The sequence below is a fragment of the Rhincodon typus genome, chromosome 26 (genome assembly GCF_021869965.1).
Source record: "Rhincodon typus isolate 14 chromosome 26, sRhiTyp1.1, whole genome shotgun sequence".
Taxonomy (NCBI): Eukaryota; Metazoa; Chordata; class Chondrichthyes; order Orectolobiformes; family Rhincodontidae; genus Rhincodon; species Rhincodon typus.
This window is the reverse complement of record NC_063357.1, coordinates 15,610,384-15,631,287: the sequence shown is the minus strand read 5'-3', so window position 1 is coordinate 15,631,287 and position 20,904 is coordinate 15,610,384. Positions and strand designations below refer to the sequence as shown.

Genomic DNA, 20,904 nt, shown 5'->3' with positions numbered 1-20,904 from the left:
GTACAACGTGGGAATGTGAGAGGTCATGCACTTTGGTAAGAAGAATAGAATCATGGACTATCTTCTAAATGGGGAGAAAATTCAGCAGTCTGAAGTGCAAAGAGACTTGGGAGTTCTAGTCCAGGATTCTCTCAAGGTAAACTTGCAAGTTGAGTCCGTAGTTAGGAAGGCAAGTGCAACTTTGGCATGTATTTTCAGAGGACTTGAATATAAAAGCAAGGATGTACTTCTGAGGCTGTAAGGCACTGGTCAGGCCACATTTGGAGTATTGTGCGCAGTTTTGGGCCCCATATCTCAGGAAAGATGTACTGACCCTGGAGCGGGTTCGGAGGAGGTTCATGAGAATGGTCCTTGGAATGAAAAGCTTAACATAAGAGGAATATTTGAGGACTCTGGGTCTATGCTCGATGGAGTTTAGAAGGATGAGGGGGAATCTAATTGAAACCTACAAAATACTGAATGGCCTGGACAGAGTGGATGTTGGGAAGATGTTTCCATTAATAGGAGAGACTAGGGCCTGAGGGCACAACCTTAGAGTAAAGAGAAGACCTTTTAGATCGGTGATAGGGAGAAACTTCTTCAGCCGGAGAGTGGTGAAACTAAGGAATTAATTGCCTCAAAAGGCTGTGGAGGCCAGGTCATTGAGTTTATTTAAGACGGAGATAGGTTCTTGATTGTCAAGGGGATCAATGGGTTACGGGGAGAAAGCGGGAGATTGGGGTTGAGAAACTTATCAGCCATGATTGAATGGTGGAATAGACTCTAGGCTGAATGGCCTAATTTCTGCTCCTATGTCTTATTGTCTCATGGTTTTATGTTTCAATCGCAAGTAGGAATTTACCTTGTTTTTTGTACATACCTTTTTATTGCTCGAGAACAATGGTACTCAAACTTCTGTGCTTCCTTCAGGAACCACCAGTCCCCCATATGCCCATATCAGCGCAAGTTTATTTTTTTTCCTCCTTTAATGCCTAAGTGTTCTACAAAACGTACAAATTAAATTAGACATGTACAGCTTTAACAATGTATGGTATTAATGTATTACTTGTCTTTTATGTGGTGTATGAGCTTGTTTGTTCAAGCATAGGTGTGTGATGTTTGCAGTGACTGCATTCTAAACAAAGGCACTGATAATACTTTGTCTTCATTCCAGTGATTGGTGATAATCTACCTAAACATTAGTAAGTTGTAGCAAAGGCTAGCAAAACTTTGACAGCCTCTCAAACAATCACTAACTCTCCTCGGGTTCCACAAATAATCAGCTCCCTGACCCCTCAGATCAGACACAATGTCTAGAATTGTGCATGTGGTCCACATGAGGCAGTTACTTAATGGGTCTCTTGGAAGCACCATGTGAGTAGGTAACTTCAAAAATATCATTGCCAGTCTCTCCATGTTCTCCTTTATCTCTACAGCTTAACTACTCAAATGTGAGGCGCACCATCCACATCTGGATTGTAAACTGTTAAACTTGGACAGTTTGCAGACAATTGAAAAAGAAAATTGGGTCAGGAATTTACACCCACAGCACACAGCTGCCTTGAAATTCCCCTAAAACACACAGTACCCTAGAATGAAATCTAAACATTATTCTATGACTGATCAAGTTTAGAGAGATACCTCAACGTGTTTTCTTGAGCTAAGAGGGAACTAGAAAGGAAAGGCTCAGCAGAAGAGAATGAAAGCAGCCAGTTAAAAAGAAGGGTTGTGAATTAGGATAGCAGTTTTATTCCCACTCACCTGAATGTATATATGCCTGCTTTAGCAATGACCCAGTTATTTTTACAGCTGGTTTCAATGACGTTAAAAGCCCTGAGTTTCTAAGCATTATTGCTGTTCAGTGTTTTTAACAAAAAATTCTTTTTGATTTTAAGAGCATGGATTCGTCCGATTTATCAGATGGCCCCATAACACTGCAGGAGTATTTGGAGGTGAAGAAAGCTTTGGCTGCTTCGGAGGCCAAGGTTCAGCAGCTAATGAAAGTAAACAACAATCTAAGTGAGGAACTGCGCAGACTTCAAATGCAGGTGAGTAATGCAAATGATTCTGGTCGCTAAATGTGTGGTTCACTTTTGTTGATTTAAGAGTAAATATCGCAGAATTTTAAATAACATTTCTGTATGTTTTTTTTTGTTTTGTTTGCACAAATATAAAACATTAATGCTGCTGTTTTTGCTTCTGGATGTATTGAAGAGCCAATTAGTTTTGTGATAGTGCCATTAAATCATTTATGATGACGTTAAACAGAAAACTGAATAAAAACAGGATTCAAGCCTATGGCAGATTGATTACATCAAGAATTGATAAGTTAATATTTTGTCTAACTTCTACAGATTACACAAAATGTGGATCTTTCTGTCGATTTAATTTGACAAATCAGCTTTTGTAGAAATCACTGTTATGAGTGCAACTTTTTCTACAGTAATTCTACAGAAACAGCCTTTTATTGCGTGTATCAGTAGTTTTGCTTGTACTTGGAGTGGAAAAGGCTCATCTGCAATGCCTTGTGTCTTGATTATCAGAACTTAATATAGCACTCAAGTTGGACCCTGACCAATAGTTTGATCCTGATTTCATTTGACTAGTGATCAATTGCTTTTGTAGTTACATTTTGCTATCTACCGTGCTATTACTGCTTTCCATTGGGTAGAAATATTCAGCTCTCTTTCCACTTAATTTTTCTGTTCCAGTATCATGCAGAGAGTGTTTGTGTGTGCATTGGTTACTGTCCCATTCTGTGTGTTGTATACTTAATGCAATAAGTTTGATCTGCTCTCTTATTTTTTGCCTAACTTACTTGTCCATGCTGCTTACTCCAATTAGATTGTTCTTCCCAGTTTGATATTAAGTTCAGGTAAATAAGATCACTGGGTGTCTCCCTCCACTGTTGAGATTGCTACAACATGTGTTGTTTCTCTGGATAATGTAACTTAAATTCCTTGCACCCTCCACCCCAGATGCATTCTGCTTCTGAGTCCCAACATGGGCTGTATGTAGGCATCTGAGTGCTGCTGGCTCTAAAACCATTGAGCAGTTAAGTTCACTGTGTACTCTATGCAGCAAGTCAGTGGACTAACCGCAGTTCTCGCCATGTTTCAGAGTTGATAATCAAAAGATAAAACTGCTTCCGTCCCTTTGAACATGAACATAAGTTGCTCATCTACTGCTAGCACTTGAAAATCATTCCTGCACCTGCAAGCTCATCCCTCTGAATTTTCCCACTCTTGACTGTCTGTCTTTCTTTCTCTCTCTGCCCTGACCTTCCTACAATGTCCCATTAATACCAGATGTATTGGTTTTCTTGCCATCTGGCTATATCAGCTACTTGCATGCGAACCTGTTAAGTTTGAAGCCAATGCATGCTGCTAGCCCTTTGCATGTCTTCCTGTTGACATCATTTGCTCCATTTTGGTTCTGTAACTTTCACACTGTTTAATGTTGACTGGAAGTGCTTGATGTGAAATTGAAGCAGATATTACTTGGCCAGCAAAGTTGAGCCTTTTCCAGCTGCGATAGTTTGCCTAACATTAAGGAAGAAGTTCAAAGCATTATAAAGTTTAAGCAATTAGAGCCCAGTGCTGTCGGATTAGTATACAGACTCAAATTCAAAGCAATGTTCATCAACTTATTGTCTTTTGTAATCAAGCATGAAGAATGAGTAATTTGACTACTTGTTTTCCTGGGTATTAGTACGAAATCTTAGTTGCCTTTATTAAAGTAATTCTTTCTATGTACAAGGATCCAAATGGGTCTAAGCTGTTAAGATTAAAGTTTCACCACTGGCAAAGTTAACGTGGAAAAAAACTTTGGTTTCAAAATCTTGCCATCACTGGCAAAAAAGGTACAAATTTACTGTACATGAGAATATTGCATTTGTTCTGATGTCGTTGTTAGTTTTTGTACTTCCATCAACTTACCAACTTCTTTGCAGCATTCTTAAAAGCCCAGCTGCTACATACATAACTAATATCTAATGAGACTTGCAATTCACCAAGACTTCCTTAGACCTTCCAAATCACTAACACACAGAAGGAAAAGGGCCTGGGAATATGTCCACCTGCAGATTCCCATCCAAGCCACTCACCATCCTGACTTAGAAATATAGCATCATTCTTTCAGTGTCACAAGGTTAAAATCCTGGAACTCCCTCCCTAATGGCATTGTGAGTACTGCAACGGACTGCATTGGTTCAAAAAGGCAGCTTAGCACATCTTCTCAATGACAACTAGGTATGGGCAATAAATATTGGCCCAGCCAATGAGGCCCACATCCCACGAATGAATTTTTTTAAAAAGTTTAATTATAGGAGATAGAAGTATCATGGAAATGACCACACAGAGGATGTGCCTTCAATTAATTTATAGGGCAGCACTGGTTTTGTCAAATGTGAGGACCTTTAAACTTCTTTCCATTCTCATTAGTTGGAGAAAATCAATTATAAATTTTGTTCAAGATTTAATTTTGCAGTGCAGTGGCCATTGTGGAAAATTAGCCAGTTTTCATATAAAAGTCCAGTAAGCCATTATTTTTAGTGCATGCTCTCAACTTCAGAAAATCTGTTTTGTGTATACATTATGGTTTAGTTAACCGTGCTTTTAGCACTTTTGCTAAATTCAGTTGGTTGATGTGAATAAAATTTGTTAAAACAATCCCCTCCTTCCATTCCAGCAACACATACTACTTTCTCCTGTTTACTGTAATATTGAAATGGCACTGTACAAGTGACAGAGAGTATCCTTAAGTCATGACAGGCTGAAGTGCAAAGTGTTCTCTACAAGAAAAAAAATTCTACCATGAAAACAACCTGGTCTTATGCAGTAAATTTTATTCCTGGCAGAATGCTGCAAATAGATATAGGATAGTTGCCAGTAGTTTGGATTTTTGAGAGGTTAATTATTTCCAGCTAATGGTCTGGAAGCAGCACAGTGCTGCTGATCTCACAGCTGCATCCTGGAATAGATTTTTGAGATGATACGTAAAGGCCTGTTTAGCTCAGTTGACTAGATAGCTAGCATGTGATTCAGAATAATGCTACAACACAAGTTAAATTCCTGTTCCAGTTGAGGTAGTCTTGGGATCTGCCCCTCACCCTGATTCTAAGAATGGAAGACAATGGCAAAACCAAGTCACAAAAAAAAACTGGCAAGATGAACAGCTCAGGACAAGGTGTTGGCAGACAATGAGTCATACTTTTGAAAGAATAGACAGTAATGAGTATGATAAAATGTCATATTGCAGTTTTTATAAAAATGACTTTACACTTAAAGGAGTATTTTTGAGTTCACCACAGGAATATTTTTAAGTGAACTGAGTTGGTGTAACAAAATCTATTGTTTCACTGTAGCACTTTGGCCACCAGTTAACGTACCACATTTTCAATATACTTCACATTTTTCACATGACTAAGTTTACAAACATGATTTAGCAGAAGAATACAAAAGCAAGAAAGTTATGGTGAATCTTTATAAAACAGTGGGTCACCCTCAAGTATCGTGTCCAATTTTGGGCAGCATATTTTAGAAAGGACCTGGAAACATTGGTGTAGGTACAGAAAAGATTAATGAGAATGATTCTGGGAATAAAAGCTTTTAGTTACATGGTTAGATGGGCATAGTTGGGACTGTTATCCTTAGAGGTGAGGAAGTTGAAAGGAAATTTGACATATAAAATCATGAGAGGTCTGGACAAATTAGATGGGGAGAAAATTTTGAGAACCAATTTCAAGTGATTGACAAAAGAATTGAAGGTGATGTCAGGAAAAGCTATTTTTGTGCAGTGAGTGGTTAGTGTCTGGATTGCATTGCTTGAGAGTGGTGGAAGCAGATTTGATCGTGGCTTTCAAAGGAAGTAAGACGATCGTCTAAAGGGAAAACCATTTTTGGGAAAAGACTGGGGAGTGAAGTCAGCTGAGTAGTTATTGCAGAAATTTGGTACGAACACTATCTCAGTGGCCTCCTACGCTGTAACCGTTTTGCAATTCTTTATGTGCCATGAATATTGGTCATTTTTAGTTTTAGTCGCAGTATTTGTACAATATCTGTTTAATTGCACTTAACCTGTATTCAAAGCAATGTATAACTGTGATCCACAAATTTATAAATCATTCCTCAAAGGCAGTGTTCACTTTGGAGAATTTGGTTACCAAACTCCTAAGCTTTGGTGTAAATTAAAATTTGGGTCAGATGCAATAAAGTACTAGACTTATCCCATGAGCCAACCTAAAAAATATTTAGGCAAGAACATTAATGCTGCTCATGTTGGTAACTTGGAACTGAATTTGCCCTAGTTGCACACTAAATTGCTTATGAACAATTAATTTTTGTATAACATTGCAGTTTTGAGCATCGCTAGAGTGTATGCAAATAAGATACACCATGGATATCTAACTGAAATGTGAATATTCCAGCAGGTAGTCTTTATAAATAGACTTAATAAATTAACAAGTTATTAAGCAGATTTAATGTCTATTTATTTTAACTATTTTGGTTCTGTTTAACTGCACAACCTTTCTTCTAGCATTCTAGTTTTCTTTTAGTTATTTTGGGGCCTGGGACTAAGATCATTGCTTTTTAAGAACTTGAACCAAATGGCATCCTTCTATATTTTAAATAAAATGACTTCCTCCATACTTAATAGTGACTAATTTAGTTTTATCCCTTGCCTACCTTGATCACCTGTTCTTATGACATGATCAATTTGCTTGTATTTCATGTTGGAAATTGAGAATATAAATGTGTCCCTTTTAACAATTTTGCTTTACAGTATTTGATGCTTCACAAACTTTCTTCAGATGGTAACAGGCAATGCAGCTGATTTGGCCTGTCGCACTGGACAGAAAAAAATTGGTTATGATGGAATATTTGTGCACAACCATGGGAATATTTAGTAATCATTGATTGCTGAAGATGTAAATATGGATATGAAATATAAAATTATTTCATCACATCCAAAGTCCACAATCCTAGTTCTGTACATGTTCCTATACTGTATGTTGCTCCCACTAATTTTAATAAAACAAATGTTTAAATTGTGCATGAGGGTGGGTCCATACTCAACATTGCATTATTGTTTTAAGGTGTTATGGATCCATTTTTGATTGCATTCTAGATTAACAAGCTACAGACAGAAAATGCACAAATGAAACAACAAACACCTAGTTTGCATCCGTCACCAACTACCAGTGACCGGCAGGACCTTGGTCCCCATGCAAGCACAAGTAGACGTGATCGGCAAGCCGTGTCCATGTATGAAACCAGATCTGGACAGAAATCCTTTGGTCAAACTACTGATGACATTGCGACAAGACTTCAGTCTTTGGATTGCAATGTGAGTTAATGCTTTACAATACAGATTTCATTTCAAAGTGTCTTCATAATTTTTTTTCAGCATGTTGAACTGCTCTATCCGTATGAAAAGACTATAATATCTGTTTGGTATAGGCACCAAAAACGGTAGTGCAGTAACTCTGTCTCATTTTTATGACTCCAAATTCTGACAGAAAAGGTTTCTTTATTTTCATTAACAGATATTTTATCTTCTAACCCGAACTGCAGTACAGATTTCTGATTATAATTTGTACAGATGTATGCTTTATGTACAGATGAACTATTGGACAATTCGTGCTCAGCATTTAAGTCAGTATAACACTTTTATTTATGTGATAAAGTGGCCATAGCTAATATACATGTGGGAATTGTAAACCGTTCCATCAGGAAAAAGATTTGCAGAGGTTTGTAGCATTGAAGAACCAAATTTACAGTTGTTGCAAGCAGCACTACTCTTGGCCCTAGCTTTTGTGCTCAGTTTACGAACAGAATACTTTCTTATTTTGGCATTCCTGTGTTATAATCTGTAAAATCAAGATATGATCCATGCAACTATCAGGTTTATGCAGTGTGTTCAAGTGCAATTAAATTTTTGTTTCACTTCTGTTTTCTTGTTAGAAACCACTGTATCTAGATTCATTTAACTGAATTTAACTATCTAGCATTGGCTTGCTTAATTGAATTTAATTATGTAGTTAAGCTCTTTTTCAATTAAGGAAATCTCATTGCTTTTTCAAATTATAACTTCTTTTAATTCCTAACATTGGTTTGACCAGAAGTGTTTGAGACAGTTATCATGAAAGTTGCTGTCTAAAGTCCTTGAATTGGCTCTCTCCTGTTTTGGCTAGGGAAAAATAAATGTTCTAAATTTTGAAAATGAACAAAGTCCAAATCCCCATTAGGCTTCACTAATTATCTCAACATATTTAGAAATCTACATTGTGGCTATACTCGATCTAGTAACTAGAACAAAAGCTAGTGGAGTCCATCAGAAATATACTGATAATTAGCAGATCAGAGTCAGTCACTTCTAGGGTTGATGCAATCAGAAAACAAAGTTTGTACGAAAATAACTGCTTTGGAGACATAAATATCTGAAGATGTGCATTTTAAAATTTGAATCAAATTGTATTGTCTTTAAGATATTTGAAATCATGAATTTTAGATTTGCACATACTCATTATCGATGTGCCAAAAATTTCAAGTAGTTCAAACAATTTTTCTAAAAGCATTTTCATCTGATAATTGCTAATAGCTCAGAACATCTACAAAAGTGATCAAGCTTAATTAAACAGATCATGACAACATAATTAAGTGAATTAATTGTGTGTGTTCACTGTCGTTTTTGAGAAAAGATAAATGAGGGAAGTCACGTTGATTCATCGCAAAGTTTTGTGTGAATGTTGCCTCATTTGTGCTGTTTTGTTTCAGTAGTTCAGTATGCATGTTTCATTAACAGAATTCATAATCTACTAGTAGATCTGACTTAAGATGACTGCTTTTATTTGACTTCTTCTGCATGAGATTGTTTAACCATTATTTATCTACATAATGCAAGTTGGCTTTAACAAGTTACATGCATGGTTTATTTTTTAAAAGTTCATTAATGTCAGTGTGCATGCCATTGTTTACACTGTCCCTTCCATGTTACAGATTCGCAGGGGTGTCTCCGTGACCTCTGTACCCTTTCCCTTCTCTCCGCTGCATTCCTGTTCACAGGACTGCGGCAGATCCGTGGTTAAGTACCATCTCAGTTGGGCTCAAGTAAGAAGGGGCAGAAAGGATACCAGCAAGTGTTCTAGGAGTATCCATGCCTTTTGCATGGATTTTGCTCTGACTATAATCTCTGCTTTTCTTTTCACTTCAAAAATGGGGAGGTTATTTTTTGGAATGCTTAGTTGAATATATCAAAAAAAGGCCTTTCAAACAATATTTTTCTTGAATTTTGGAACGAACTGCATAATTGAAAGTGCAACTGCACATTGTAAATATGTTTCAATGCAATGTTGACAAATTCATGAATATAAATATGCTCTATTTTTGTTATACCATGGTTGTAACTTTAAATTTACCTCAGAAGCATTAGCACAGTAGGAGCAACTTGATCGGTCATGCAGTGCTAGCTTTCTCATGGAATAACCACCAATGGAAATCCACCATTTTCGGACTTCCAGTGGGTTATAATGGAACTTATACAGTCAGTAATTTGATACAGAAGCAAATCCTGTTGTCAAGTTGACCTGCATGTAATGTAAATTGGCAACTTTGCATGAAATCAAATTCATTCATGGTAGAGTTGAATACAAACTTGGTCATTTGAAAAGTGCTTCAGAAGCTTTATGCTTAGAGCACATCACTGAAACTGGCCGCAAAAATTCTGCTGTAAACTATTTGTTAATACAATATGTATTAAAAAAGAAAATTAGATGTTGGCGACTTACTTTCTGAGAGATGTTCACACCAGTTTTGCTAATTAATTTATTTGGCTAATAACATGGCTGGTTTCTGAAAGACAAAGCAATAAAGCCCTATTCCCCAAAATCTTCAAAAGTATTTGTGTTAAATAGCCTCAAATCAATTTTCAACTGAGAAGCTATTTAGTTTGGCAGTTGAGTGCAGGATAAGGAGGTTAACGGTATGCATAATCATAATAGTAAAACTTCGCTGTTAGGAATGAAATCAGGAAGCACATTTTGTTTCAATAAAGTGGAATACAAAGTTTAGATCTCTTTGCCTCCCCACGTCTTAAAAAAAGGATGCAAGTTCAACTGTTTTCAAGATAGAGTTTGTAAGATAAGAGCATGAAAAGATGAGTAGAGGTGTTTTACTGGAATTGAGATTCATATGCTCCCATTTTATACATTCTTGCATACTGAGGGGATAAAGAATTTATCATTAGACAATGATTTACAGGCTAGATTAACAATTTTTACAAAACTTGAAAAAAACTATACAGAATAATGCTGCAACTTTTTAAACAAAATCTCAAAAGTATATCCCATTTAGTTTGAGTTGTGACTGTGAAGTTTTTCTGTAGCTCTAACATGTCTGGTTTAGAAGTGGTCTAAACGCTAAATAAGGATTGCCTACAGTCACAAAGAAGCTACATAACGAAATTAAATGAGGAAAGAATAAGGTGAATACAGTGGGTATGCATTGTGCATTCCAAAAGATGAGCCCCTCTTGCTCAATTGTTACTATTAACACTGCTAATTTAAATAATGCTTTCCTTTTTAACAGTCTTAACATCTTTTCACACTTGAATAACATGCGAATAGCATAATGACCTTTGGTGATCATATTTTGTCAAGCAAGGCCATTTCCCATTCAAGCATTCTACTACTTTTTTGGTTTGTGCTGACTATTCCTGTTTCCCATGTGTTAACCCTTTGAGTACTGCTTTTCTCCCCTCTCAGCCATGTTGAGACACAGATTTTGTAAATTTAAATAAAAGCAGCTGATAAATTGTTATGTTTTAATAGCAGGTATGGAAACTATTAACTAAAGCATATTAAAATTTAGCATCTGTTTTTTTATAGTCTAATTTATAAAAAGTCTTTGGGGGTGCAGGAGATCAATGGTAACGTGGCTGAACAAAATCAGCAGTGGGTCAAATTACTGAAAGAAAATATTCAAGAACTTACTGTTGCCCACAGAAACTCGGGATGCCTTTCTATTCATCAAAAAATGTTTTTTCTTTCCTTGTGAGTGGCTTTCTTTTGTTTTGGTGCCTGATTCTCAACCTGACTCTCAACTTTTTAACTGATTTGGTAGCAGTTAATGCAGGTAGTTACCTTTCCCTCAGATACTTTTATCCATTTTCAATTTACAAAATCTGAGTCAAAATTTAAGTTGATCTACTTAAAAAATGCAGAATTGTTCTACTCCTCAGAGGCAATGGTGCTGAAATGGTTAGAACCTTTTCATGTTTCCATTAGTGGGGTTTATTGTAAGTTCCCACCAAATTTTGTAGAACTGAAGGCGCTAGAATATCTAATGCAGAGGAGACCTTGCATTTACATCTCAACACCATCTTCTCAGTGACAATAAATGCTGGCCTTGCCAATGACACTTATGTCCCATGTACAATAAAAGAATAAATTTGGAAACTTTAATTGCTCGTGTCCTCAAAGGGTTAAATTGGCATTTATTTGACATTTTTGAATGGGTATGTTACATCAGACTCGAATACTGTCCTTGTAAAGTAAAAAGGTGAATCTTTTAATCATAGAAAACTGCATGAAGAAGGCATCATGCATAATGGCAGATGGTTCTGAGATCTCATGGTTCAAGGATAGTAAACCTTTGTTTGCAAAGCTTTGCTGAATCAAGATTTAGTTGAGGCTTGGAGTTGAAGGTGCCTTGACTTTAATCCTTTGGACTAGAAATTTGGAGAAACAAAAGAAATCTGAACAGGAGATCAAGATATTGCAGATTCTGGAAATCTAAAAGAGAAGCAGAAAATGTTGGAAGCACTGAACAGGACTGGCAGAAACTGTGGAGAGAGAGAGAGAGAGAAAGAGTTGACATTTCAGGTAGTTGACCTTTCAGAATACTAGAGAGGTCACTGACCTGAAACATGAATGTTTTCTCTTTCCACAGATGCTACCAGACCTCTTGAATGTTTCCAGTATTTATTTTAATCCTGGAAGCATCCAGTTCAGATTTTTTAATCTATTTTCAAGTTTATATTTGAATCCCCAGCAGTCTTGGTAAACTGTATTCCTTACAAAGGAGTGGAAGTTCTAACTTGTGTTGCCAATTCATTGGTTTAATAAATCATTGCATTCACAAAACCCTAATAATTTTAATCAAGTCTTAAATTTTACATAAAATAATATAAAATGCACCAAGCATGATAGTTAACGGGGTAAGTTTGCTGTTACAGGAAGCTGCAACATTAAGTTTAAAAGAGAGCTACTTTTAGCTATCGGAAAAATCGTATTCTCAATTTGATGTTTTTGGAAGTCTTTTTCCAGATATAAACAAATTATTCTCATTTATAATCTCTCCTTTGTGTAAAACTGTATTAATTAGCCAAATTGTGTGCATGTGCATTTTTATTCTTGTGTGTTCCAATTCCCTAATTTTTGAAAAGGAAATGCAAGACAGAACACTATGAAGGAGACAGCATTTGGATGTTGTTTTCCAGTGTCATCAAAATTCAATTTTTTTGAAGATTTGGAGACATATTTGTTGGTTTTTGTCTAACAATTACTGATTTGATTGTCTGTTTTCAAATACATTACCTTGAATATTAACACAAAATTGATAAGCTTGATAGGCTTATTTGTTTTTCCCATTCCCCCCTCCCTTCAATGTATGTTCGGTCTTAAATATGCAAATTGTACAGTCTGTGACTGCAGAAATCTGTCTGCCTTTTCATTATGAAACCACAGACTTGAAGAGAGGACTTAATTTTAAACTTAGAATTCAATGCTTATTGCTCTATGGAAAACTTAGTAATGAGAAGAAGGGAAAATATTCAAATCTACAGCTAGCTTATTACACACTGATAGAAAACTGTGATTTATTGGAACCATTTGCCATAGTGTAGTTATTTCCAAATTTATTAAATCTTAATCTCTTCTGAAGAATGCATGCACTTTTATTACTTCTCTGTTAATCCCATAACTGCTGACTCTTTGGGTGCAAGGATATGTCAAGAAGTTGAACATATCTAAACTGTTCTTCACTGTGTATGCCAGTAAGAGTTTAATTGTAAAACTTGTAATTCACAACATTCAAAAGGTTGAAAAAGTCTAATATTTCAGAGTTATAATAGATATTGCTAGAGCATCCTTACTATGTCGGAATTGTTTGAAATTAAAACAGCCATTCAAGAACTGCCATTAAGAATTGGATGTTCTGAAGTCATATCTAGTTCACATTTCCACAGCAATTTCCAGTTACATTCGATAGTTGGTTAGATCCACGCTATTCATTGAAGTGCTTCTAATACAGCTGGCAAATTTGCACTTTGCAAATATCACTTGAATTCATATATTTTTTTAAATCATTGAAACTAATCTCTCCCTATTTGAAATGAAGGAAGTATATAATTGATGTGAGTGAGAATTTGCTGATTCTCTATCCTGAAGCCTCCCCACCCCATCCCCATCCAAGCCACTCTACCTAACAGCCTCATTGATACAAACTAGTGCTGCCTTTGAAATTTTGAGACTAGTATCCCTTAATTGACCATCGAAAGATAAAGCCAGCGGATGCATGGGAATATCACTACCTGCAAGTTCCCCTCCAAGCCAACCACAGGTCTGACCTGGGAATGTATCACTGATCCTTCAATGTTACTGGGTCAGAAATCTTACAGCTCCCTCCCTCAAAAGCATTACAAGTGTGCCTATACCAAATGGACTATAAATGTTCAAGAAAGTATCTCAGTGCCACTTTGTCAAAGGCATCTGGTGATGAGCAAAAAAATGTTGGCCCACCCAGTGAATCTCTCATCCCATGAATGAATACAAAATAAATTCCTTTGATTTTGTAAAGCAATCTCTTTAGTGCTGAGATTTTGATTTTATGTGGAAATCATACTCTGCATATTATTGATTTATATTCCTGATAATTTCCATAAAATTTTATAAATCTTGCAATCAGATGTGAATCTGATATCTAATTCAGTGTTCTTGCTTCTTTGTTTTTCATAGAATAGATCATAGAATCCCTACAGTGTGGAAACAGGCCCTTCGACCCAACAGGTCCACACCGAACCTCAGAGCATCCCACGCAGACCGATCCCCTTATAACCCACCTAATCTACACATCCCTGAACACTATGAGCAATTTAGCATGGCCAATCCACCTTTGCACCTCTTTGGACTGTGGGAGGAAACCGGAGCACCCGGAGGAAACCCACGCAGACACGAGGAAAATGTGCAAACTCCACACAGACAGTCACCTGAGGCTGGAAACGAACCCGGGTCCCTGGCACTGTGAGGCAGCAGTGCTAACCACTGTGTCACTGTGCTGCCCCTTGTGTCCCTTTTGTCCAGTTGCTGGTTATAATTTCATGAAATAATGAAATTAACTTTGCGAATGCGATTTTATTACAGGATTCTCCAGTCGGGCATTTGAAACCATAAAGCTATACTTTAGTCATTCATTATCCCAAATGAAATTATGGAGTTCATTTAAATGTAAAATGATCAAATAATTTTGTGTGTACTCAGTCTTTGAACTGCACTTGATAAAAGAGTCAGGTCTATTAAGTCAGCTGGCTTGGTGTAAAATTGGTTTGTAACATTTTTTGTTTGTTCCAGCTACTTGAATGTGGCTGTTTAAATTAGAAATGTATCTAAACACTGTATGAAGTTATTACAATTTTGACATTTTGCTTTTTAATCTAGTTCCAGATTAATATATAATAAAAGCGAGGTAGGAGATGGAGCAGTAATTAGTGAGGACAGACGAGTATGGGTGGGATTTTTGAGGAAATTATGACAGTATTGGAAGTTCAAATGCCATGTTTGAGGCTGTACTGTTTATAGTATTGGCTAAAATAGGAGCAAAAAAGGAAGTTGCATGATTAGGCATTTAGTGTTTAGCTTGTGAAAGATAAGATGGCTCCTTACTCTGATATTCCTTTTATACCTCATCACTTTCTACAGTTTTTATACTCAAAAATAAAGCCTGAAACAGCATTAGAATGTTTTTGTGCCTAATGGAGGTGCCAATTCCAAGTCAATATCAGTAGTATTACTGAACCTTCTGAATGCAGGTAGCAGTGGAGGGATCCTTTCTCAGTGCAAATTCTGCATATAAAGAACGAGCTGTGTTCATAGGGAAGAATTAGAGACCGCCTTTATTGAATCTAACTACCCTGTCATTCGTGAAAAGTTTTAAAAACCTTTAACTGCTGATTTTGAGCAGAATAAATTTGTTTCTTTCTTTTTCTTCTTTTTTCTTCCATGGGATGTGGATGTCATTGACAAGGCCTGCATTTGTTGTCCATCCTCAATTGCCCTTGAATAATGTGGCTCCCTAGGTCATTTCAGAGGGATGTCAAGAATCACTTTGCTGTAGGTCCAGAGTCACATGTTGGCCGGTCCAGGTAGTTCCTTCCCTGAAGAACAATAGTGAACCAGATGGATGTTTATGACAATCTTTGATTGTTTCACCCACCACTACTTTGACTAGCTTTTAATTCCAGATTTGTTTGAATTGAAACTCCACCCGAGTTGTTCTAGTCAGAATTGAACCCATGTCCCCAGAGCATTAACCTGTTCTTCTAAATTACAAGTACAGTGAATTTTTTATCACCCCACCATCTCCCCTTTACTCCTCAACTACTCCATAACGAAAATGCAGAATTATGAAGTCAAACTTCAATCACTGAATAGCAAATTTGGTCTGGCAGTTATTCTCGAAAGTTGTTTTCATGTTTGTCAATGGGAATTGGGATAATCTCTCAAATTCATGTTCTTTTAATGATTACGCAGGAGCATTTGTTCTAATAATAAGGCCTGTGGCATCAGCACATCATGTTGCATGCTCACATTTCATTTCCGATTTATAGGTATCCAAACTGGACAAACGTGGCAGTGGAACAGACAGTGACTATGACAACACCCAGACGAGTGAGCTGCCACTGGGGTGAGTAAATCTGACTGCAGCTAGTAATGCCTTGAAAATTGTGTTGAATTTAATAGTATTTAACATAGCATTTCCATCTTATGTGCATTTTGGAATTATTTCCTAAATCCAGTCTGAATAGGGTTTGTTTTTCCTGTTCTTCCTGCACAATTCTGTCTCTGTAGGATTGGAATCGTGCCATGACAATCTTCGAGTAGATAATAGAAGTGTACATTGCTTCTGCTTTCACAATTGTTTCTGTATGTCTCTGTTATGTTTTTAACAGTGTAGCTTTTAAAATATTGAAAGAAAAAGCATGGACAATAAGTGTTTATTTTAATTCTGGAAAACAGAGCATCAGTTAAGCTATAGAAGGGGGACAGTAGTTTTACAGTCCTGTCCTCTGTTATCATGCACATTGTAGAGGAAAAAACAATAGGAAATCTGGTTAATATTGTGTTATCAAAACCCCCACAAGCTTAAAAGTTTTAAAATATAACTTCTTTATTTTTAAAATATAGTGAAGCAACTTCTACAATAACTCAGTGTTTTACTGTTTCCCTGTCCAATATTCTTCTTTTTATTGAAGATTGTGACTCATTACATTACTGCCAGAGGAGTAAGCTCACTTCCTTAACAGCACATAGTACAATGATTTAAGGCAGCAGCTCGCCACTACCAATTTGAAGGCAAATAGAGGTGAACGATAAAAGCTAGTCATGCTAGTGATATCCACGTTCTATGAACAAATAAATAAGTACCTCTTCGCAAGAGCCTTCCTTCATATTTGAATACTGCCAGGTAGGCTGCAGAAAGCACTATAGCCTATGCATCCACAAGAACGCACATTAAACCAGGAGTCACATGAAAGCATTTGGGCACTAGCTAATTTTTAAAATTTAGAATATTCTTTCAGTTGCTTCATCAAAGCACAATGACGCCAAGGATAATCATGTTCTCACAGCTGTTAGCTGCTATGAGCAGCACGTGTTTGAACCAAATTTGAACTGTGAACATGTACACGGAGCAGGAGTAGGCTGTGCACTTCATGCATTTATTTACTTATTGGGTTGTCCTGACGTTTATAATGTCATCAAAATCTTCAGATTGTTCAAATGTTCCATTCTGCATAAATGAAGCAGGTGCATCCTTAGTTAAGGTATTTTATGAATTGTCCTCTTGCAACTCGGACTGTGCCCATTTGGACTTCAGCATGATCTGAGGACTTTCAGCAGTCTTTAGATTATTGAAATGTTTGTTGTATTAATTGTACAGACATAATTACCAGCTAAGTAGTCATACACTGTTTTTGCAAGGCTGAAGTGTCAAAATTTACTTTACACAGTGACTGTGCTGCTTTTGTGTTAAATTACAAGATGAAAAGTAATTGATTATTTTCTGGAAATTCTAGCTTCTACCAGTTCGTGACTGATGAAGGCAAGTATAAATTTGCCATTGCAAGATGAATTTCTTCACACCCTTTGCAGCCTTCTGAAATTTAAACTGAGGTATCCAGAAATCTCTGGTCATTGACACTTGTTCAAGTATGTACTCACTCACACAACAGCTTGCAGCCACCACCTATTAAATGCTATAGCCTAGGCTTTTTGGGTTCAGGTGACTCATTGCCATTTATGATATGATCTGAACCTTCAATCTAGTTACAGCCTTTGTAACACACACTCAGGCATCTGAATTCTATATGCACGTGATAGTGCGCTGAAAATTCACTCTAGGCACAATTCTGGTTACTGTTCTGCTATACTGTGTTCATGTTCAGTCTCCGTTTCCCTTATTAGAATTGCTGATGGGAAGATGGGAAGGGATGATGACTTCCACCTAGAATATGACGAACACGAGGGAGAATTAGATCCAAGCCTCCCCAGTACAGAGGATGTAATCCTTAAAACAGAGCAGGTCACGAAAAACATCCAGGAGCTTCTGCGAGCTGCCCAGGAGTGCAAACATGAAAGGTTAGTTTGGAAATCATTTAAATCTAGTTTCATTGGTGCAAGATGTACGTTATGCGTGACCAGTTATTAAAGACTACATTGAAAAAAGCTGGCATTTGACTATACTGGCTACCAGACAAGTGAAATAATCCTGCATAAAATAGAATCCCTACAGTGTGGAAACAGGCCATTCGGCCCAACAAGTCCACACCAACCTTCTGAAGAGCATCCCACGTAGGCCCATCACCCTACCCTATCCCTGTAACCCTGCATTTCCCATGGCTAATGCACCCAACCTGCACATCCCTGGACACTATGGGTAATTTAGCAGGCCGATCCACTGAACTTGCACATCTTTTGGACTATGGGAGGAAATCGGAGCACCCAGCGAAAACACGTGCAACGTGCAAACTCCACGCAGACAGTCATCCGAGGCGGGAATCGAATTCGGAGACCTGGCACTGTGAGGCATCAGTGCTAACCATTGTGCTACCGTGCCACCGTTTCAAGGGTACATGACTTTACTTAGTTAAGTATTTATATGCAATGGTTGAGAATCTTATATCAACTTTCCCTACTGGATAGCCAAACAGAAGAAAATTAACCATCAGTCTCCAGCTAATAATGTCCTAATACTCCTAAGTCAAGACCTTCCCATCTGGCTCCTGTATCACTTGTACCACTGACCATATTTTCAAATTTATAAGTATCTGTAGTTCTTTGTCTCTCTTAAACCCTTTAAAAGCTTCCTGCTGCCTTGATATTATTGCACTCTGAATACCTCTCTATGACTGTCTCCTTGACACTGGTCTTAGCTGGTTGTGCTCATAACATTCACAAGGCAAGTTCGTCGTTCCCTCTAATGGTTTTGCAACTTTCAGAGTAACCTCCTCATGGACCATCTTGTTGTCAATCTCATCCTTATTTGAAATCCTTATGTTAGGTCATCAGAAATCAGGGAACTAGCTTCATGTGTCCTCGAGATCACCGGCTCTACAACTCTCTCATCCACTCATTGAGAGACCACTGCTACATTCTTCAATCATCAATCAAAATCTGATGGGCCAAACTTTCCTCTAGTATTGCCAAAACTGAAGCAGTTGGTTTTGACTTCATGTATCTGACCTTGATCTTAGTAACCTCCTTGATTATACTTGAGATTGGATTAGCAAGTCTGAAACTTAAATGCACTACTCAATCTCAACTTCCTTGTCTTTGGGTCTCCCCATTGACCGTTTTCTTCTGCGTCTTTAATATTGCCAACCTGTACTCATAGTCCTTCTCTGATTTTTCTAATCCTCTGGTTGGCCTTCCTGCCTTGGTCTTCAATAAGCTTCAACTGTGTCAAAATGTCACAACCCATGTATTCACCTAAAAGAAAATTCCACATTCCCTTCACCTCCCCGTTATTGTGCAAGTCTAAGACCAACCCTTACTTCAATGGGTTATCATCCCTTGACAGCCTAAACCAGTCCAATTCTACCTTAGTTACTGTTCTTCCTTGCTTTCTTGCCACAGATTTTCTTATTGACACCCACTCTCTTCCTTTGGTCATTGGCTAATGCTTGTTTAACCATTATGCTTCAGACTGCTGGTACTACCTATCCAGTACCCTCTGCCTTGCTGCCTCTTTGCCTAGTTAAAAAAACCCATCAGTAAACCCTTGAGTTCAGTTTAGTTTTAGTTCTTTTCTGAGTTATTTCCTTTTTTCTTCTCTAGATCAGTGTATTATTTTGTTCATCTGACACTAAACACTTTGAGATTCTGTAACTGTGCACTTGTAGAAATAGAATTATAATATATTTACAATTAATGTAATAGTTATAAAATTATTTTATAACTTATAAGTTACTGTCTTAAATATTTTGATTATACAATGACACTTAATCTGCCTATTCATTGACAGTTTTGTACCATGTTCAGAAAAGATCCACTCTGCAGTCACTGAAATGGCTTCTCTCTTTCCAAAGGTAAGACTTAATTAGAATTCACCTGATTTAGAAACAGTTGAACAATCCATAACCCAAGCTTTAAGATTCTGCTCCTCCGTTGCTAAGTTAGTGCAGAATGGATCAATTTTTTGTGAAGAGATAGGCAGCAGAAGGGAAAGGTTTTTAGAAGTCCAAAAGAATGGATTTTCCAGACATTGTTCTAGAATCAACTGCAAGGCATCTTGTTTTCCTTACCTGATAAGTTTGCCACTTGGTAGAAGGAGCAGGCCAGTGGATGCAAGATGCATAAGAGATTGTAGAAGGGGTGTGAGGTCTTCAATCACAGGGTGGCTATTCAAAAGACTCCCTATGGTGGCCAGGGAGAAGGCACACATTTCTGGCCATGAGAATGCTGAACGCCATTCTGGGTATGAATAAACAACAAGCATTCTTTACTCCTGCCTGCAGCAGACATTGGTCTCTTAATGTATGCAGAAAATAGGGTTGGTGCCTGTTCGAAGTCTTCTGTTCAAGACTGGTTTGCCCTGTTAGAGCCAGCTCCATCGATGGTGGCACTGGAGAACTCTAAGCCAGCAGGTTGCCTGCTAATTAAAATAACTAAATGGGGAACTCAGAGGGGCAAGAGTGCTCGATCTAAATGCAGCTAAATAATGTTAAATGCAAAGTCTCTTTCATCAGTCTGATCAGTTTGTAATTTTATAATTTAAGTAACTCACTGAAATAAATAAAACCACTGACAGTGTTAGGTACATTCGGTTAAATTCAGCTAATGTCAAGTATAAAAGACAAGTAATTTGTTCTGACACAATGAGCAATGTTTTGGATTGTAAACTTATAGCAGTGAATCTTACTGTTGGTGCTACGCTTTAGAGTTTTCTAACTTGTGTGTGTTTTTTTCTCATAAATGACAGAAGCCTGCCCTGGACACAGTCCGATGCTCTTTGAGACTGCTAAATGCGAGTGCCTTCCGATTGCAATGTGAGTGCAGGAAAACAATTCCACCAGAGCCGGGTGCACCGGTTGACATCCAGTTGCTCACGCAGCAAGTCATCCAGTGTGCCTATGATATCGCTAAAGCAGCCA

General features: G+C 37.4%; 1 protein-coding gene across 3 annotated transcripts in view; it reads left to right on the top strand.

The window, feature by feature from the left end:
- The window catches only part of git1 (G protein-coupled receptor kinase interacting ArfGAP 1), a 189,696-nt gene that overhangs the window by 163,658 nt on the left and 5,134 nt on the right, over nucleotides 1-20,904 (top strand). For 2 of the 3 annotated variants that reach the window (XM_048612583.1, XM_048612584.1), the window contains exons 14-20: nucleotides 1,875-2,027; nucleotides 7,108-7,326; nucleotides 8,979-9,089; nucleotides 15,862-15,938; nucleotides 17,717-17,890; nucleotides 19,776-19,839; nucleotides 20,733-20,904. In XM_048612583.1, coding sequence (XP_048468540.1) covers nucleotides 1,875-2,027; nucleotides 7,108-7,326; nucleotides 8,979-9,089; nucleotides 15,862-15,938; nucleotides 17,717-17,890; nucleotides 19,776-19,839; nucleotides 20,733-20,904 — 970 coding nt within the window. The remainder of the gene's footprint in view (nucleotides 1-1,874; nucleotides 2,028-7,107; nucleotides 7,327-8,978; nucleotides 9,090-15,861; nucleotides 15,939-17,716; nucleotides 17,891-19,775; nucleotides 19,840-20,732) is intronic. The other variant, XM_048612585.1, reaches the window with a different exon arrangement.